Source organism: Mustela lutreola, chromosome 15, assembly GCF_030435805.1.
Source record: "Mustela lutreola isolate mMusLut2 chromosome 15, mMusLut2.pri, whole genome shotgun sequence".
NCBI classification, from domain to species: domain Eukaryota; kingdom Metazoa; phylum Chordata; class Mammalia; order Carnivora; family Mustelidae; genus Mustela; species Mustela lutreola.
The window spans coordinates 43,514,765-43,534,144 of NC_081304.1; the positions used below are offsets into that span (position 1 = coordinate 43,514,765).

The window sequence follows — 19,380 nt, forward strand, 5'->3', positions numbered from 1 at the left end:
TATAATCACCATGCTGTATATTAGATCCACAGAATGTATCCATCTTTTAATAAAAGTCTATGCCCTTTGGGACATCTGCCTGGTTCAGTCAGTTAAGCATCCAGGTCATGATCTCAGTGTCATAGGAATGAGCTCCAGGTTGGGCACTGCACTCAGTGTGGAGTCTGCTTGAGATTCTTTCCCTCTCCCTTTGCCTTTCCCCCTGCTTGTATGCATGCTCTCTCAAATAAATTTTTAAAAACCTTTTTAATAAAAGGATGTTTATACCCTTTGACCAGCATTCCCCCATCTCCTCCACCTCCAACCCCTAAGAACCGCCATTTTATACTCCGAGTTTGGCTTTTTTAGATTCAACATGTTAATGATATCATATAGTATTTGTCTTTCTCTCTCTGATTTCACTCAGCATAATGGCTTCAAGATCCATTTATGGCAGCACTCCATCTTTTTCATGATGAAATGATATTCGTGTGTGTGTGTGTGTGTGTGTGTGTGTGTGTGTAGGAATCACATTTTCTTTATCCATTCATTCATTGATGGACACTTAGGTTTTTTCATATCTTGACTATCATGAATAATTCTGCTATGAACATGGTGGTACAGATATCTCTTCGAGATAGTGATTTCATTTTTTTTCATTAGATACTTAAAAGTGGAATTGCTAGATAATATGGCAATTCTATTTTTAATGTTTTGAGGAACCTCCATAATGTTTTTCCTAGTGATTATACCAATTTACATTCCCACCAACAGTGCACAAGTGTTCCCTCTTCTCCACATCCTTGACAACACTTATTATCTCTTGTGTTTTCGACACTGCCATTCTGACAGGTGTGAGATGATATTTCATTGTGGTTTTGATTTGCATTTCTCTAATTGTTAGTGATGTTGAGTATCTTTTCATGCACCTTTTGGTCATCTGCATGTCTTTGGAAATACATCTATTCAGTTTCTTTGCCCATTTTTTAATGTCTTTTTTTTCTATCTAGTTGTATGAGTTCCTTATATATTTTGATTAATCCCTTATCAGATTTATGATTTACAAGTATCTCCTCCTATTCTGCAGGTTTCCTTTTCATTTTGTTGTTTGCTTCTTTTTTTGTGCAGAAACCTTTTAGCTTCAGGTATTCCCACTTATTTACTTTTGCTTTTGTTGCTTATGCTCTATGGTTATAATTTTATTGGAGGGGGAGATGAACCATGAGAGACTGTGGACTCTGAAAAACAACCCAAAAACAATTTTGGAGGGGCGAGGGGTGGGAGGTTGGGTGAGCCTGGTGGTGGGTATTATGGAGGGCACATATTGCATGGAGCACTGGGTGTAGTGCATGAACAATGAATTCTGGAACACTGAAAAGAAATTAAAAAAATAAAAATTTTTAAAAATAGAAAAATAATAAGTGTTATCAAGGATGTAAAGAAGGTAGAACCTTCATGCATTGCTAATGGGAAGTGTAGAAAACAGAACTGTCAGGAGTGGAATGTGTCATACGGTGCTTTTCCCAAGACCTTAATTCTACATTTTTAGATCCCCTCTGTGTACCTAGCTACCCTCACTCTTAAGGTTTAAAAAAATCCCAAAATTTCCTCACCTCTGCATATTTTCTCTTCTTATTGTATCTCTTTACCTGTACAAGGTCTGTTTCACCTCTCAAGTAGGGCTGGTTTGTAAGTTTCTCCTGAATTTAACAATTTAACCACTTAATTATGCTCAATGACTTTTTTTCTTAATGACTTTTCATTCCCTATACTACATTTATCTCTTCTGATCAATACTTCCCAATCAAAAGTTACTAAAATTCTTATTCCAGTATAAGAAGTTCCCTCATTTATTTGATTAGATTCCAGTATAAACCATTTTGCTTCCACTGGGTTTAAAGATTTATCTGGTGACTTTTACATACTAGATTTCCAATTCTTAAAGTATACAGTGAATGACAGAAGAGAATGATCAGAGTTAGTTAAGTTCTTCAACCCTTTCAAAGTTGTTGTATTCACTGACCTTCAAGTGTACCTAAGTTTATCAGTTGTCATGTGTTCTTCATTCACTATGTCTTCTCCAAACTTTACATTGTACTACACTACTTGTCTTAGACTACATCCAAAGAATTAAGCTTCAAAGGGCACAATGAGGTGGTTTCCACTTAAAAGGAAGGCAAATTTCATAATACAGAACCATGTTCTATAGAGAAAAGAACACTACACAATGGTCAGGAGAGCTGGGTTCCAATGCTGGATCTTTCACTTAATGGTCACATGGCCAGTGGTTTCTGGGTGGCTCAGTTGTCTAAGCATCTGCCTTTGGCTCAGATCATGATCCTAAGGTCCTTGGATGGAACCCCACATCAGGCTCCCCACTCAGCAGGGAGTAGGCCTTTCCCTCTTCCTCTGCCTCAAATAAATATGTAAAACAAAAGAAAATTTTAGTGGTCACATGACCAAAACCAAGGTACTGCACCTCAACAGATCCAGGTGTACTCATTTGTAAAAGGAAGGAGTTAGAAATGATGATTTCTAGAATTTAAGAAACCTGAGGATGATATTATAAGGAAATTCCAATACGTATGACTGAACTACAGCAATAGGGGTAGGTAGAAAGCATAAAATGTAATGGGTTAATCCCAGTAGATGAGAAGGAGGAAAGTAATGAGGAGGCAGAATCTGCTGCCAAAAATAAATTTTTGCAAGCAGGAAGAACAAATTATTCTCTCCAAGGGTAGGTTTATACAAAATGATTCTCTCTGAACACATATTGGTAGCCACCTGGCCTGAGGAGATGATTGCTGAGCTGATAACCATATGGAAGAAGAAAGGCAGATTTAGCTTCCTTAGAAAAGGAAGAACATTCTAAATTCAAACATTAGCTAATAACTGATCAACAAATCTTCAAATAGATCTTTGTTGGTTTGGTTTTGTTTTGTTTTGCTCTATCCTTCTTATCTATTTCAGTGTCAAGGATTAAAAATTAGATAAAAATTGGAGAAATAGGATAAAGCCACAGAATTAGAAATTTCTATAAATTTTTCTGCTGGTATCCTCAAAATGCAAGTTTTTTATATGGAAGGGGCAACTTGAAACTTTTAGCCAGCAATTTTCCCCTTTTTATTCCTAATACAGCCTAATCTTCTGAGAAGAAATATTGCATACAAAAGCTGTAAAACATGTGATCTGCCTCTACTGTAGAATTTAATGGAATAAATAACTCTTTCCTCATTATTTCCCAAGGAATAGCTATTAACATTTGTTGGATATATACAACTTTTAATTTTCTATTAGATCTGCCTCAATATATAAGTTTTATTTTTTTAAGTAGGCTCTACCCTCAGCGAGGAACCCAGCATGGGTCTTTCCTGACCTAAGATCAAGACCTGAGCTGAAATCAAGAGTTAGTTGCCTAACCAACTGAGCCACCCAGACACCCCTATGTAAGTTTCCATTTAAGTAGGACATTTAACTTTCTTAAAGTTATAACATTTTAGTAATGCATTTTGTCACCATATTCCAGAGATCTTGAACACTTAAGAACCATGTTTATTTAGAAAATCTCATTGAAAAACCCACATGATGATTTCTTTTTTTTTAAAGAAACTGAAAACTGGACAAAGAAACTGCTATTTTTTCACTCTGGAACAAGGAATCTCTAAGAAACTCCTCAGCCTTTCCTTGATTGCCATGACTTTGACATTTTTGAAGATTATAGGCTGGTTGTTTTTAGTATGTCCTTTTAGCTTTGTCTAACATTTCCTCATGATTAAATTCAGATTATTCACCTTTAGCAGAAATATCATGTAAGTGACGCTATATTTTCTCCTTGAATCTTAGCAGAAGTCTCATGATAATAACATGATATCTGTAGAGGCTCCTCAAAAAATGAAAAATAGAACTACCCTATGATCACTCTGCTGGGTATTTACCCAAATAATACAAAAACACTAGTTCAAAAAGATATATGCACCCCTATGTTTATTACAGCATCATTTACAACAGCCAAACTATGGAAGCAACCCAAATGTCCACTGATAGATGGATGGATAAAGAAGATGGGATATATATACACACACATATACATACAATGGAAGATTATTCAGACATAAAAAAGAATAAAATCTTGCTATTTGCAACAACATGGGTGGAGCTAGAGAGTATTATGCTAAGTGAAATAGGTCAGCCAGAGAAAGACAAATACCATATAATTTCACTCACTGTGGCATTTAAGAGACAAAACAAAAAGGTGGGGGAGAAACGAATCAAAAAACAGATTCTTGACTCTAGAGAATAAACGGATGGTTAGCAGAGGGAAGGTGGGTGAGGGGATGGGGGAAATAGGTGAAAGGGATTAAAGAGTACACTTATCTTGATGAGCCCCGAGTAACATACGGAATTGTTGAATCACTATATTGTACACATAGGGGTGCATATATGTTAACTACACTGGAATTTTTTTTTTAAATGGTATCTGTCAGTCCCTACCATTTAAAGATTTTATTTATTTATTTGAGAGAGAGACAGTGAGAGAGAACATGAGCGAGGAGGTCAGAGGGAGAAGCAGACTCCCCATGGAGCTGGGAGCCTGATGTGGGACTCGATCCCGGGACTCCAGGATCATGACCTGAGCCGAAGGCAGTCATCCAACCAACTGAGCCACCCAGGCGCCCAGTACCTACCATTTAAAAATTACTTTTTCCCTTTGTAATTAATGAGGTTTTAGTGGTTGTACTTTGAAACCATAGAAATATCCCCCTTTTTTAAGATTTTATTTTTAAGTAAATTTTAAAATATTTTTTTAAGTATTTTTAAGTCCCTGCACCAGGTGCTTGAACTTACAACCCCAAGATGAAGTTGAATTCTCTACCGACTGAACCAGCCAGGCCCCCCAGAATAATTCCCTTTCTTGCCAAACTTTTTGTTCATTTATTATAACAATATGTATTCATGGTTTCCTATGTTACCCAATAGGCTGTGATCCAACACTATCACTATTTATTTTAATGTTCCTGTTGTCCCAGATTTGACTGATTGAGAGTCCTTTCAGTCTGGCCATGCCCTCCTCTTCCCTCCAACGCTGTTGTTGTTGTTGTTGTTGTTTTTAAGATGTTATTTATTTATTTGACAGAGAGATAGAGAGAGCCAGAGAGCACAAGCAGGGGGAATAGCAGAGGGAGAGGGAGAAAGCAGGCTTCCCGCGGAGCAGGGAGCCGCATGTGGGGCTCAAGCCCAGGATCCTGGGATCCTGACCTGAGCCAAAGGCAGACACTTAACCAACTGAGCCACCTAGGGGCCCCCTCCTATATTCTATTATGAAAAATATCAGGGGCACCTGGGTGGCTTAGTTGGTTAAACATTGGACTCTTGTTTTTGACTCAGGTCATGATCTCAGGGTTGTGAGATTGAGCCCCATGCCAGGGTCCACACAGTCTGCTCAATCTCTCCCTCTGCCCCTCCCCTCACTCATGTGCTCGCTTGTTCACTCTCTCTCAAAAATCTTAAAAAATTTTTTCAGACATACAGCAAAGTTCAAAGTATTTTACAGTGAGCACCTATATACCCATCTCCTAGAGTCTACTATACAATTTATAAATTTTTATTTTATAAATAAAAGATTTTTTATGAAATATTTTTATGTTTTCTTAAGAAAATATATTTTCTTAAAGGCAGAGGGAAAATTGGGACTGATACAGAATGGCAACTTGTCATGTCCACAATAGCAAAACTATAGAAAGAGCCTAGATGTCCATCAACAGATGAATGAATAAAGAAGATGCGGTACACACACACACACACACACACACACACACACACAATGAAATACTATGCAACCATCAAAAGAAATGACATCTTGGGGCGCCTGGGTGGCTCAGTGGGTTAAAGCCTCTGCCTTCGGCTCAGGTCATGATCCCAGGGCCCTGGGATCGAGCCCCGCATCGGGCTCTCTGCTCTGCAGGGAGCCTGCTTCCTCCCCTCTCTCTCTGCCTGCCTCTCTGCCTGCTTGTGATCTCTGTCTGTCAAATAAATAAATAAAATCTTAAAAAAAAAAAAAAAGAAATGACATCTTGCTATTTGCGACAACGTGGATGGAACTAGAGGGTATCACGCTTAGAGAAATAAGTCAATTGGAGAAAGACAACTATCATATGATCTCCCTGATATGAGGAAGTGGAGATGCAACATGGGGGGTTAAGGGGGTAGGAGAAGAATAAATGAAACAAGATGGGATTGGGAGGGAAACAAACCATAAGTGACTCTTGATCTCACAAAACAAACTGAAGGTTGCTGGGGGGAGGGGGGTCGAGAGAAGGGGAGTGGGGTTATGGACATTGGGGAGGGTATGTGAAATTCTATGGTGAGTGCTGTGAAGTCTGTAAACCTGGCGATTCACAGACGTGTACCCCTGGGGATAAAAATATATGTTTATAAAAAAAAAAAGAAAGAAAAAAATGAAATCTTGCCATTTGCAACAACGTGGATGGAGCTAGAGGGTACTATGCTAAATGAAAGAAATCAATCGGAGAAAGACAATTATCATATGATCTCTCTGACATGAGGAATTTGAGAAACAAAACGGAGGATAATAGGGGAAGGGAGGGAAAAATGAAACAATATGAAACCAGAGAGGGAGATAAAACATAAGAGACTCTTAATCTCAGGAAACAAACTGAGGGTCGCTGGGAGCAGGTGGGGTGGAAGGGATGGGGTGGCTGGGGGATGGGCACTGGGGAAGGTATATGCTGTGGTGAGGGCTATGAATTGTGTAAGACTGATAAGTCACAGACCTGTACCCTTAAAACAAATAATACATTCATTATGTGTTATTGAAAAAAAAAAAAAAAAAAGAATAGCTGCTTGTCTTCCAAGGGAAGAAGAAATTGTGGTAGAAGACTTCTTCAGGAAGGAGAGATTTTGAAATTAAAATTTAAATGAGAAGGGCACATACCCTATGATTTATTTATAATAATATATAACATATAGTTTATAATAAGTGTCAAAGAAACTTACACGTGTGCTCCGGGAGACATGTATAAAAATGGTCACAGCACTGCTCATAAGGGCAAACCCTGGAGACAGCCTGCATGCCCACAGACAGGAGAATAAATCCATGGCAGTAGGTTCACAAAATGACATACTATGTAGTGGTGGAAATGAATGAGTCCCAGCCAGAAGAACAACATGGGTGGATTTGGTAGCATGATGTGGAATAAAAAAGTAAGTCCCAGAAAGCTACATAGAGCATGATGTCCTTTTTCTGAAGTTTACCAATAGACAAAACTAATTTAGAAGTATATTGTTTAGAAGCATATACACACACACATACACAATAACACTATTGGGTAAAGGAAAGGAAGAATAAAGCAAAAGCGAAATTTCAGGATGTTGGTTGGGGTGTGGGGAGACAGGGGATGGAACAAGGTCGGGCTATAGATGTGCTATTGGTATTGTTCAGGTGTGGTAACACATTAGTAATTGTACAATTAAAAAAAATAAAAGGTATGGATGCAGAAGTGTGCAAGGCATGGTCAGGACCATAAGTAGAATGGAGATAGTGGAGTGATTAGATTCAGTTGTATAACATAGTGATTTAGCTTCTGCATACTTTATGCTATGCTCACCTCAAGTGTAGCTGTCATCTGTCACTGAATGTGGTAGGACTTTGAACCAGGGAATTGCATGATGCAAGTTGTGTTTCATTTTTGCCTGTTGCTATCTTTTTACTAGGTATTGTTTAGAATAGTTGGGGGTGTGTTTATGATTATTTAAATGCCATGATTAATAAAAGCCATAAGTTTGACTTGTACCTTTGAGGTTCATTCTAGTTGTATGTTATTTATTTATTAAAAAAATGTTTTGTATATAGTTGACACACAATGTTACATTAGTTTCAGGTGTACAACATGGTGATCCAACTTCATACATTATGTTATGCTCACCTTAAGGGTAGCCACTGTCACCACATAGCACTATTACAGTATCATCAACTATATTCCCTATGCTATGCCTTTAATTCCTGTGACTTATTCATTCTACAACTAGAAGTCTGTATCTCCCACTCCTCTTCATCCTTTCTGTCCATTCCGCTATCCACCTTCCCTCTGGCAACCATCAATTTGTTCTCTGTATTTAGAGGGTTGATAATGCTTTTTTTGGTCACAAGTTGTGTTTTAATTTAATTTTATAAATATGTATTGAGCCTTACTCTTAGTAATCTAATTATGTATAAAATGATTAATACTGGTTTGGGATTATGGTAACAGGAATGGAGAGAAATGGAAACAAGATATATTGCCAAAGGCTAACAGGATAGGATTAAGTGCCCTATTGGATATGGGAGGTAAAAAGTAGGGAGGAGGCAAACTTGACCCTGGTGTTTCCCCCACTGCTGAGTGTGGTGGAGTTAAAAAAACAAAACAGAGGGGCACCAAGGTGGCTCAGTTGATTAAGCATCCAACAGCTGATTTTGGTTCAGGCTATGATCTCAAGGTTGTGAGATCAAACCCCACATCCAGCTGGTGTGGAGCCTGGTTAAGATTCTCTGTCTCCCTCTTCCTTTACCCCTCCCCCCACTCTCCTGAGTGTCTCTCAATCTCTCAAAAAATAAAAAATAATTAAAAATAATAAATTTTTTTTAAAAAAGCAAAACAGAAACAGGGAAGATGACACAGGACATCTTGAGCTCAATACAGGAAGTCACTGTAGGTGTTCTGTTGGGCTTTGAGATGCCTTTGAGATACCTGGTTTTCCATGGTGAGCAGTTGTCAGGGGCTTCAGTCAGCTATAAAAGAGGAATGAAAATTTCCCCCATAGATAAGCAAACCTTTGATTAGTTCTTGGTTTTACATTTATGTCTTTTAGCCAAACTACACATCCAATTTCCAAAGCCACACCCTGACCAAGAAGTGAGGTTGTCTTTAAAACAGTTTCAGAAATACGTAGAATTGGTTGTATCTGAACTCAGAGGCAATGAAGATCATGTTCTGGAAAGTGTTGTGGAGTTTCTGATGAATACTTTAGAAAGGAGCCATATTGAGAATTTGAGGAATTGTGCCAGACGGAAGTGGCTATACCAGATCCAACGTGCTGCCGAGACAAGTGGGGTGTCCTTGGAACCAGTGTACACGGAGACTTTTAATGCCCTCACCCAGGTAGGTTTTCCTAAGGTGATATATAAAAGGAGAGACGTCCTCATAGTAGGTGATGCTCAGTGGTTGCACAGGGAGCATTTGACATTCTCTTGAAAAATCACTGGGTACTGCTATAGAAGTTGTATTCATTCCCAAACGTCACAATGACCCAAAGCCTAGGAAAGAGGCAACTGGAAGGATCGTAGGTTGGGAACGTAGGAAGTAGAGAGGAAAGGTATAAAAGACAGAATCATGTCTTGTGATTCCTAATTTCATTTGTGCTGAGAGTCAAATAAGATTAGAGCAGAAAATAGACTAATACTGAAAAATACCCGTAAGGAGATGTGCAGGCACTTCAAGCCACATTTCCCTTGCATGATGTTTCGGGAGTTGGTTTCAAAAAGTACTATTTAAATCATAAAGTCATATAAAGGAGGATCCCACATCACACAATATTTCATAGCACTGCCTAGAAACACACGGATACTATTATAGAATCTTATAGAATCGTGTCACTTAAAATACATGCCTTTGATGGGACCACTGCCCACAGCCTTGCCATCCTCTCCAAGACTCCCAGCTGGCTGCTCCTCCCAGGCAGAAATAGCATGGCTGTCTTCTATATATGTCACAGATTCCACTAGTCCAGGGAACCTGGAGTCACACTGCAACACTTAAAGGACTCATTTACTGAATGGCTGAATTATCCAATGTAGTTTGAAATGGTGTGCCCAGGAGCAGAAGACTGATCTAGAAAAGAGGTTATCACTCCCAACTTGCTTCAGAGAGCTGTGGTACATTTTTGTTCGTTACTCTATAGATCTTTTTTGTAGAAAAGACAGAATAAAGGCGGGGGGGGGGGGAGAAAGTAAAGCAGACCTAAATATATAGAAAGAGGAGACAGAGATCAAGGAAAGCATCTTTCATGTCCCCAACTTACAGACATGCTCAATATATGTATTAACACATAGTCTTGTTAATAACATCATAATATCTTAGGTACAGAGAATTTTCAGATATTCGAATTCAAAAGAGTAGTTGCATAAAGTCTGTAATCTGGGGCCCCAAGGAATTTTTCCTCAACATAAATCAAATGTCATAGCCAAACTATGTTAAGAATTCTTTGAGAGCATTTTTTTCTACATTCACTTCATAGTAGATGGTGAAAATCTACTCAAGAAATACGAGTGAAATGAAGCCATATTCTTGCCCTAGTCTTCCAAAATAAATACTTTTAATTGAAGATCAGACAATATGACTATAGTTTAAAGGGATCCAAGTTTTAAACTTCTAAATTTGAGTAAGAGGAGAGATTTTTTAAAAAGATTGTATTTATTTATTTGACAGAGAGACACACAGCCAGAGAGGAAATACAAGCAAAGGGAGTGGGGGAGGGAGAAACAAGCTCCCCACTGAGCAGGGAGCCTGAAGTGGGGCTCAATCCCAGGATCCTGGGATCATGACCTAAGCTGAAGGCAGAGGCTTAACAACTGAGCCACCCAGGCACCCCCTATTTTTTTTTAAGTAAACCAGTTTAGTTGACATAAAAGAAATTGATTCCACTCATTAAGACTCAGATTTGGGAGACAGCTGTGGTGCCAGCCTTTTCCCCACTGCCCATGAATGGTAATTATTGGGGTCAGATGCTCAAACAGGCTAATGAAGAGGCATGATTAAAATAATAGCTCTTTGGCTATTGGCAAATACGTGGTCAGAAACATTTTGCCATAGGACGCTGAAGCCCATGGGAGTAAGAAGATCAGTGCTCACATTTCCCTCTTAGAAGAAAACCTACTACTGCCTGACAGAGGGCAAGTCCTGTTGAGGAACGTAGCTTGTACATTAGATGATGCCCCATTTGTACTGAACAGAGTGCTCTACCGGGACATGGAGGGAATCAGGTAAGAATTTATGAGGAGGTTGGTTTTACCCTTCTAAAAAAATAATTCCCTTTCTGAAGTAAATGAGTATTGAAATCCTAGTTATCTGCCCACTAGAGAAATGCCTCAGGTCACCAATGCTCCTGGAGTGGGAGGTGATGGGTTGTTAGTCTCGAGTAATTTCACGTGGTCATTTCTAGCACTCACTCCCAGGCACTCTGGGACTCGGGGACTCTGCTTCACAACATCAGCACCATTAATTCTGCCTGCTTTATATGTTATATCTCCGGCATCCTGTTTGTATGTGTTTACCCTGTTATGATCTAAGCTCATTTTTTAAGTCTTTTTCTCAAGTCAGACTCTCCAAACCAGCAATCTCATGAGTCCACTTCTCTGACATACAATCCCAATAACTACGAATGGAGAATTTATTTAATTTCCTGCACAGTTTCATCTAAAGCCTTTCCTGGGCCTTTCTACCGTCTTCATATTCCTATTCCTCAGCTTTACAGTAGTGGATGAAGGAAAGCCAATACACGTGCCCCAAGTTCAGCACCATGGGAACATCTTTTTCTGGAACACTTCCGTCAAGAAGAGTGATCAAAATGGATCATTCCTGGCTCTGCCTCTTCAGGATGCACATATGAGGATCTTTGGGGTCATGGCTATTGACACCCTAAAAGATCCCCCCAAAATTAACATCTTTGTACCTCATGAGATCAGATTCTATCAGGTAAGTTATGGAGGAATTCTTCAAGAACAATGGTAGGATTGCCTCTCTTTCTATATTTTTTAAAAACAAAACCTAAAACCAGATGAGAGTAAAGCTGTATATATAGATAGTGTCATCCTACTGTTCCTGTGTGTATCTGTTTTCAGAGAGGTTCCCCATTACACATGGAAGAACCCTCAGCCTCAGTTGCCCGTCTATGCCTCAGTCTCTCTGGGGGAGATTGCCAATTCATGTCCCATTGCACTAATCATAGGAACAGCACTTTATGCTGTAGGACTGAAATCCAACCATTAGACTACTAATTAAGACCCACAAAGTAGGAATGAGCCTTGAAAAGGTACACATTTATGTTTTATTAATAGGGGAACCTAGAAATCTTTTACTTACCACAAATGCATTCCCATGGCTCTTGGTTTGATGTGATGTTATGATTTTTGAGAATGAAGAATGAATGAAAAAGGCTAAATGTGTCTTGAGTATGCATGTTTTCTAATTAGATCACAGAAAAGATGGGTACTTTTAAGGCAATAAATGGACCATTTCTACAAACATTTTAATTTGGTTTTATGAATAGGAATTGCAAAGAAGGAAGATTGAAAGCCTTTACAGAGGTGATCGCCTGAGATATAGCAGCAATCAGGAACTTGCTAGGCTTTTTTTTTTTTTTTGATATTTAAACTTTATTTTATTTTTTCACTGTTCCAAGATTCATTGTTTATACATCACACCCAGTGTTCCATGCAATATGTGCCCTCCTTAATACCCACCACCAGGCTAGGCTTTTTTTTTTTTTTTTAAGATTTTATTTATTTGTCAGAGAGAGCGAGCGAGAGTGAGCACAGGCAGACAGAGTGGAAGGCAGAGTCAGACGGAGAAGCAGGCTCCCTGCGGAGCAAGAAGCCCGATATGGGACTCGATCCCAGGACGCCGGGATCATGACCCGAGCCGAAGGCAGCTGCTCAACCAACTGAGCCACCCAGGCGTCCCCAGGCTAGGCTTTTATCACTCATTCTCCTCTAAGCCCCTACCTCTTTATGTTTATTTACCAGGATTTAAAAGTTTCTCTTCCTGGGGCACATCGATGGCTCAGTCAACTGAGCGTCCCACTCTTAGCTTCGGTCCAGGTCATGATCTTGTGGTCATGGGATCAAGCCCCATATGAGGTTCAGCGTGGAGTCTGGTTGAGATTCTCTCCTTTTCCCTCTGCCCCTCCCCCTGCTTACACTTTCTCTCTCTCAAATGAATAATAAAATCTTTAAAAATAAATAAATAAAATTTTCTCTTCCTGTTTCCTGGATGTATAATTGAGGAATGTGGTAGAACCTTTTTCTCTGGATCTGTTTGATAATATTCACTCGCATTGGACCTAAGAAGATGAAGGAGAATGGAGTTATCAGTGGGGGGATTACAGATAGCCTTGTTAGAGAACATGTCAAAATGAATTTTTTTAAGGTTTTTTTTATTTATTTGACAGACAGAGACCACAAATAGGCAGAAAGGCAGGCGGTGAGACACGTAGGGAAGCAGGCTCCCTGCTGAGCAGAGAGCCTGATGCAGGGCTCCATCCCAGGACCTGGAGATCATGACCTGAGCTGAAGGCAGAGGCTTAACCCACTGAGTCACCCAGGCACTCCTCAAAATGAATTTTAAATTGATTCTCTTATACTGCCTGGGCTCACAGTGCTACTTAGCTCCTGGGACACACTGTTGCTGCTCTCCTAAGTACAAAGCGTGGGGGGGGGGGGGCGGGATGTTGTATCCCATAACAACTGACACAGTGCCTCTGATACAGAGTAAGGAGTTAACATTTATGCTTTCAATATAATACCGAGACATGTTCAGGTGTGACATTGATCTCTAGGTCAAGGTAGTTGGCCATTTATGTTTGGGACTTTGTTTCATTGCATGCCAAGAATGAAGTAACATTGTGAAAATAAAGTATTATGTGGTGGGGGGGGGGAGACTCTCCAGCCCCTGGAGGTAAAGTCTCCTGGGTTACCCTGAGATGCCTTGGGTCCTATTATAAAATTCACATAGTTGTGAAAGATTTGTGGTTCCTAGAGTCTATTATTATTATTATCATTATTATTATTATTAGCAGCAGCAGCAGCAGCAGCAGCCAATCAGAGAAAGACAACCATATGTTTTCATTCATGTGGAACATAAGGAGTTGTGCAGAGGACCACAGGGGAAGGGAGGGAAAACTGAATGGAAAGAAATCCTAGAGTCTCTTGACAACAAGACAACAGATGGGTTCTAAGGACTTCCTATCCCTTCTCTGTGGAACAGGCTCTTTATGTCTATGAGAAGACTGTATAATCTGACATGTTGCAGGCCTTGGAACAGAGCACAGCCTGTACTACCGATCTGATGACAGAAGCCACATAAAAATCCTATCAAGGGAGCTCCTACCCATCTGTCCAAGGCTGGCATTAATTCCTGGCTTTTAAATATTATTCTTCATTTCAAACTTTACCTTGTTCTTCTGACTCTGTTCTCTGATGATACATATCACAGATTTCACTGGATGATTATCAGGAAACATAAATTATGTGGGTCTTACAGTAGATCTCTGCTTACACCTTTGATTTCTTGAGATCTTTTTTGTGTAGTAGAATCTGGAACACTGCTTTTTGAGAACTGATGAATAATTTTTTGGAAATAGATTATCATTAATTTTATAAGATAATCCAGTTGATGCCTTAATTACTTTGTTAGTTTGAAAAGAAAAGACGATGAAAATGTTCTGTCTCTATAGGGTGTCGCCAATGTCTTCAGCACTGCTTATCACTATGTGCACAGCAGGGAGCATATCCTGCATGTCGTGATCACAGGCATTGGCTGGCTCTGTGACATCACATCTGACATTACCACAATCACGACATACTTCATTGAGCCAGGCCCAACGCAGGTAAGCAAGGTTGGGCAGTGTTAGAACTCTAACAGTGTTTCTAGATATTCTTGTCTTGCTAATATTTTTGGAGAGAGAGAGAGCAAGAGGGAAAGGGAGAGGGAGAAGCAGACACCCTGCTGAGGAGGGAGCCTGAGTGGTACTCGATCTCAGGACCCTGAGATCATGACCTGAGCCAAAGGCAGATGCTTAATCAACTGAGCCACACAGGCACCCCCGTCTTACTAATATTTTAAAATTAGGGGCACCTGGGTGGCTCATTCGTTAGGCATCTGCCTTTGGCTCAGGTCATGAACCCCCGGGTCCTGGGATTGGGCCCCACATCGGGCTCCCTGCTCCGCGGGAAGCCCGCTTCTCCTGCTCCTACTCCCCCTGTTTGTGTGTGTCCTCTCTCACTGTGTCTTTCTCTGTCAAATAAATAAATAAAATCTTTTTAAAAAACATATTTAGTTAGCTATTAAGCCAACTGGGGACATATTTTCCCATAATCCCAACTCAAGAGCCTTGCTTGTGAGTGGCAAAAGTCCCATCTCAAACTTCCTTGGGCAGAAAAGGGAATTGATTGACTCATGTGACCAAAATGAAGGACAGGAGTCAGGCTGGCTTCCAGGATGGCCAGAACCAGGAATTCGATACCATCAGGGCTCTCTCATGTTCTCCCTCTTTGCAGTCCTCATGTCTGCTTCCCTTTACACTTCGGCTTGGTCCTTCCAGCTTAAGATAGGCTCTCTCCTCAGAGCAAGCCAGATGCTTAGTAACTAAAAAAGAATCTTCCCTTCTTGTTTCAATTTGGAAAACCCAAGAGAGATCTTCTTAGTCTATCCTGAGATATGCCTCCCCAGCCAGGGGCGGGGGGTGGAGGAGTTTACAGTAACTGGCAGCCCCCACCAGAGTCATACAGGTGATGTGGGCAGGGACGAGGCTCTGGAGTTTGGAAGGACATAATTACATCACACCAGTTAAAAAAAGGCCCGTCTCTAATGTAATGAGTCTTCACCAAATGTTTATTTTGCTTCTTTACACTTTCTTCCCCCAAGGTTTTATTTAACTTTCAGCTCATTGACATACAGTGCAATATTAGTTTCAGGTGTAGAATTTAGTGATTCCTCACTTATATATACAACACCTAGTGCTCATCACGACAAGCTCCTTCCTTACTACCCATCACCTGTTTAGCCCATTTGGCATATCACCCCCACCCCCCAACAGCTCCCCTCCCCTCCAGTAACCATAGTTTGTTCTGTATAGTTAATAGTCTATTTCTTGGTTTGCCTCTCTTCCCGCCTCCCCCCACACTTAATCTTATTTATTTAATTTATTTCAGATTTATTTATTTAAGAGAGAGAGAGCAGGGGGAGGGACTGAGGGAAAGAGAGCATACTGAAGCGACTCCTCGCTGAGTCCGGAGCCCAATGTGGGGCTCGATCCCAGGACCCTGAGATCATGACCTGAGCTAAAATCAAGAGTCCGCCTCTCAATGGACTAAGCCACCTAGGCGCCTCTACACTTCATCTTAATGTTAGGATTTTGCATGTGGTGAGAATGGATGGAAAGGCACCTTCCTTTTAAGAAGGCTAAAGAGTCCAGTATGTTGCCTGATCATGTGGTGGCAGCAGATTGGTTGTCTCTCAGTCGCCTGGCTGGCCCCCCACATGTGCCTCTCCCCTTCTCTCCAGGCTCCTTTCTTCTCTGAGTGGCTGGACCAAGCTGATGAGGCCTCAGCCAAAGAGCAGAATCACAGAGCTCTCTGGTGGAACAAACCAGAGTGCAGAGGTGGAGAACTCCCAGTTATGGGTGCTGCTTCTGGGGGTGGGGTAGGAAAGGGAAGCTCCAAGTGTTCCCCCGCCCCAGTGTGTGGGGGTGAGGGTTGAAGACCATTCAGTATTGGGACAGATCACCAGGTCTGATAGGCCACAGTCATAGTGTGGGATCTGGGGAGGATTTGACTTGGCCAGTGTCCACACTTAAGAAGAACCCTGTTAGGGCCTCAAGGGAAATGATAGCTAGGGCACCATGACGAAAAGTTAAAATCATCCACAGCAGTCAACAAAAAGCATGGCCTCTCAGGGCATGTAGTTCCCATGGTCACAATGATGTGGACAAGATCACCAGAGTCACTATCCTTCTGATTCATGTTATAGAGGTGAAGAAGACCCTCCCCAAGGTGGGGAAGAAAAGGACCACTCAGGAAATTCAAATTATCTTAGGTGTAACACTTGTGCTATTTATTATCAATAATGATTATTATTTTAAAAATAATAAACCCCAAAGCACCTATGCTTTACTATTTCTTTGCAGTCCCAAACTTGTTAAATAGGTAACTGTAATCAACAGAATAATGGCTACGCCTCAAAGATACCCATTTCCCAATTTCTGGAACCTGGGAATGTGTTACTGTAGTGCAAGAGGGACTTTGCAGATGGGACTCAGATGAAAGGTCTTGAGATAGAAAAATGATCCTGGGTTACCCAGGTGGTCCCAGTGTCATCACCCAAGTCCTTAAAAGTACAGAGCCTTGCCTGGCAGTGGTCCCTGAGAGATGCAAGTTTGGAAAAGGAACCAGAGAGATGGCATTGGGGGGAGGATGGGACACCTGTTGCTGGTTCTGAGATGTGCGGGGCTATGCATAAAGGTCTGTGGGAGCTAGGGGCAGTCCCCACCTAATAGCCACCAGGGAAACCAAGACCTCAGTCTCTTATTTCCCTGAGGTCTTGAGAGGAACAAGTGGCTAATGTGTGTGCCCCGGTTGTTATCTGCAGTCCTATCACTAGGCTTTTTGAAAACAAGCAAATGCCAGAGATTAGTCAGGGATTGCTGCTTTCGACTTCATCACATTTCTTTTCTAAAGCAGTACAGACTTTCTGCTTGAATGAGAGGCAAGGAGGAAGAGACCATCAGGAGGAAGAAAAACACAAGACCACAAGTCATGTTTCACATCGCATCATACATGACAGAAACAAGTTTTTTCTACCTCAGTTTCAACAATGCTGTCACTCTGCCCGGGACATGCTCCCCACTTCACCCTGTGTCACCTTTAGGTTCTACATGAAACAAGCTACAAACATTGCCAAGGAACCTAAGTTTTTTTGTTTTTGTTTTTGTTTTAAAGACTTTATTTATTTATTGGACAGACAGATCACAAGTAGGCAGAGAGGCAGGCAGAGAGAGAGAGAGGAGGAAGCAGGCTCCCCACTGAGCAGAGAGCCCAACGAGGGGCTCGATCCCAGGATCCTGAGATCATGACCTGAACCGAAGGCAGAGGATTTAACCCACTGAGCCACCCAGGCGCCCCGTTTTTTTTTTTTAACAAAACAAAAAATCATATGATTTTTAAAAAATAAGAACGCCACTTTTTAAATATAGAACGTCTTCCAAAAATCATTCATAAATTTAACAAAACTCCAAGAAAAATCCCAAAATGATTTTTTTTAACTGACCAAATGATTTCAATTTTCATCTGGAGAGATAAATAAGTGTATGAGCATAGCTGAGAGAAGGAGGAATGAGAGGGAATTTACAGTCTTGATCCAGGGAAGAATGGCTAAACCCACACACAGGTTGAAACGATTAAATCCAGGCTGCTACATTGATGACATAATAAGGTAGAACTTCTTGCACCAAAATTATAAACAAAATAAGTTTTTTAAAATAAAGTGAGGGGAAATTGCCACATATTTAGCAAAGGGTTAACAGTGTTGTACACAAACCAGTAAGATTTAAAAAAAAAAAAAAATCCAAAAGAAAAATTAGCAAAAGACAAGTCTACTAAAAAAAAAAACTGGGGTGGTGCACTTGGGTGGTTCCATTGGTTGAGTGTCTGCCTTTGATTCAGGGTCCTGGGATAGAGTCCTGGGCTCCCTGCTCAGTGGGGAGCCTGCTTCTCCTTCTCTCTCTGCCCGCTCCCCCAGCTTGTGCTTTCTCAAATAAATAAAATCTTTAAAAAAAAATTTTTTAAAGCCTGCTCAATAAACAAGGAAAAAATGTTCTATTCTTATAATAAAATAAATACAAAGTTAAGTAGAAGTTAGTTTTTACCTACTAAATTGAAAAAGATTTTTAAACTATAATTTGAAATGCCTTTCAGACTCTTTAAGTGAAGATATTAAATAGGTAGTTGAATATATGAACTAGTGTTTGGGTAGAAATCCAGCCTAGCAAATAAATAGTGTTTAAAACCATAAGGGATACCTGGGTGGCTCAGCCGGTTAAGCATCTACCTTGGGCTCAGGTCATGATCCCAGAGTTCAGGGATCGAGTTCCACATCAGGCTCCCTGCTCAGAAGGGAACCTGCTTCTCCCTCTGCCTGATGTTCCTTCTGCTTGTGCTCAACCTTTCTCTCCCTCTCTCTCACTTTGACAAATAAATACATTCTTAAAAAAACAAAACAAAACATGGGATTGGGTTATACAACATCATGAATGGATTTCGTGCCACCAAATTGTACACTTTTAAATGGTTTAAGTGCTAATACTATGCCAGGTATATTTTAACATAACAACAACAACAACAACAAAAAACCAAAACCATGAGACTAGATGGAATAACCAAAAGGATGAGTGAGACTAGAAAAAAAAAAAGCCTAAAGTCCAAGCCCTGAGACAGTCAAGTGTTTGGAATCATTGTGGCTCAAAATTAAATTGACTTTGACCTACTGTATGAAAAATATTTTGCCTTCTGTACCCTGACCCTTGACAAACACATACACACACAGAGGTACACTCCTAAAATAGAAGTTTTACAAA

At 40.4% G+C, this 19,380-nt stretch overlaps 1 protein-coding gene and 1 long non-coding RNA gene across 2 annotated transcripts in view; one reads left to right on the forward strand and one right to left on the reverse strand.

Moving 5' to 3' along the window:
* Positions 1-19,380, forward strand: part of EFCAB5 (EF-hand calcium binding domain 5) — a 167,832-nt gene that overhangs the window by 126,551 nt on the left and 21,901 nt on the right. The window contains exons 18-21 of the mRNA XM_059147747.1: positions 8,845-9,134; positions 10,845-11,014; positions 11,498-11,726; positions 14,485-14,637. Of these exons, the coding sequence (XP_059003730.1) occupies positions 8,845-9,134; positions 10,845-11,014; positions 11,498-11,726; positions 14,485-14,637 (842 nt within the window). The remainder of the gene's footprint in view (positions 1-8,844; positions 9,135-10,844; positions 11,015-11,497; positions 11,727-14,484; positions 14,638-19,380) is intronic.
* Positions 1-19,380, reverse strand: part of LOC131815793 (uncharacterized) — a 37,477-nt gene that overhangs the window by 12,465 nt on the left and 5,632 nt on the right. The gene's annotated exons all lie outside the window — the stretch shown is intronic.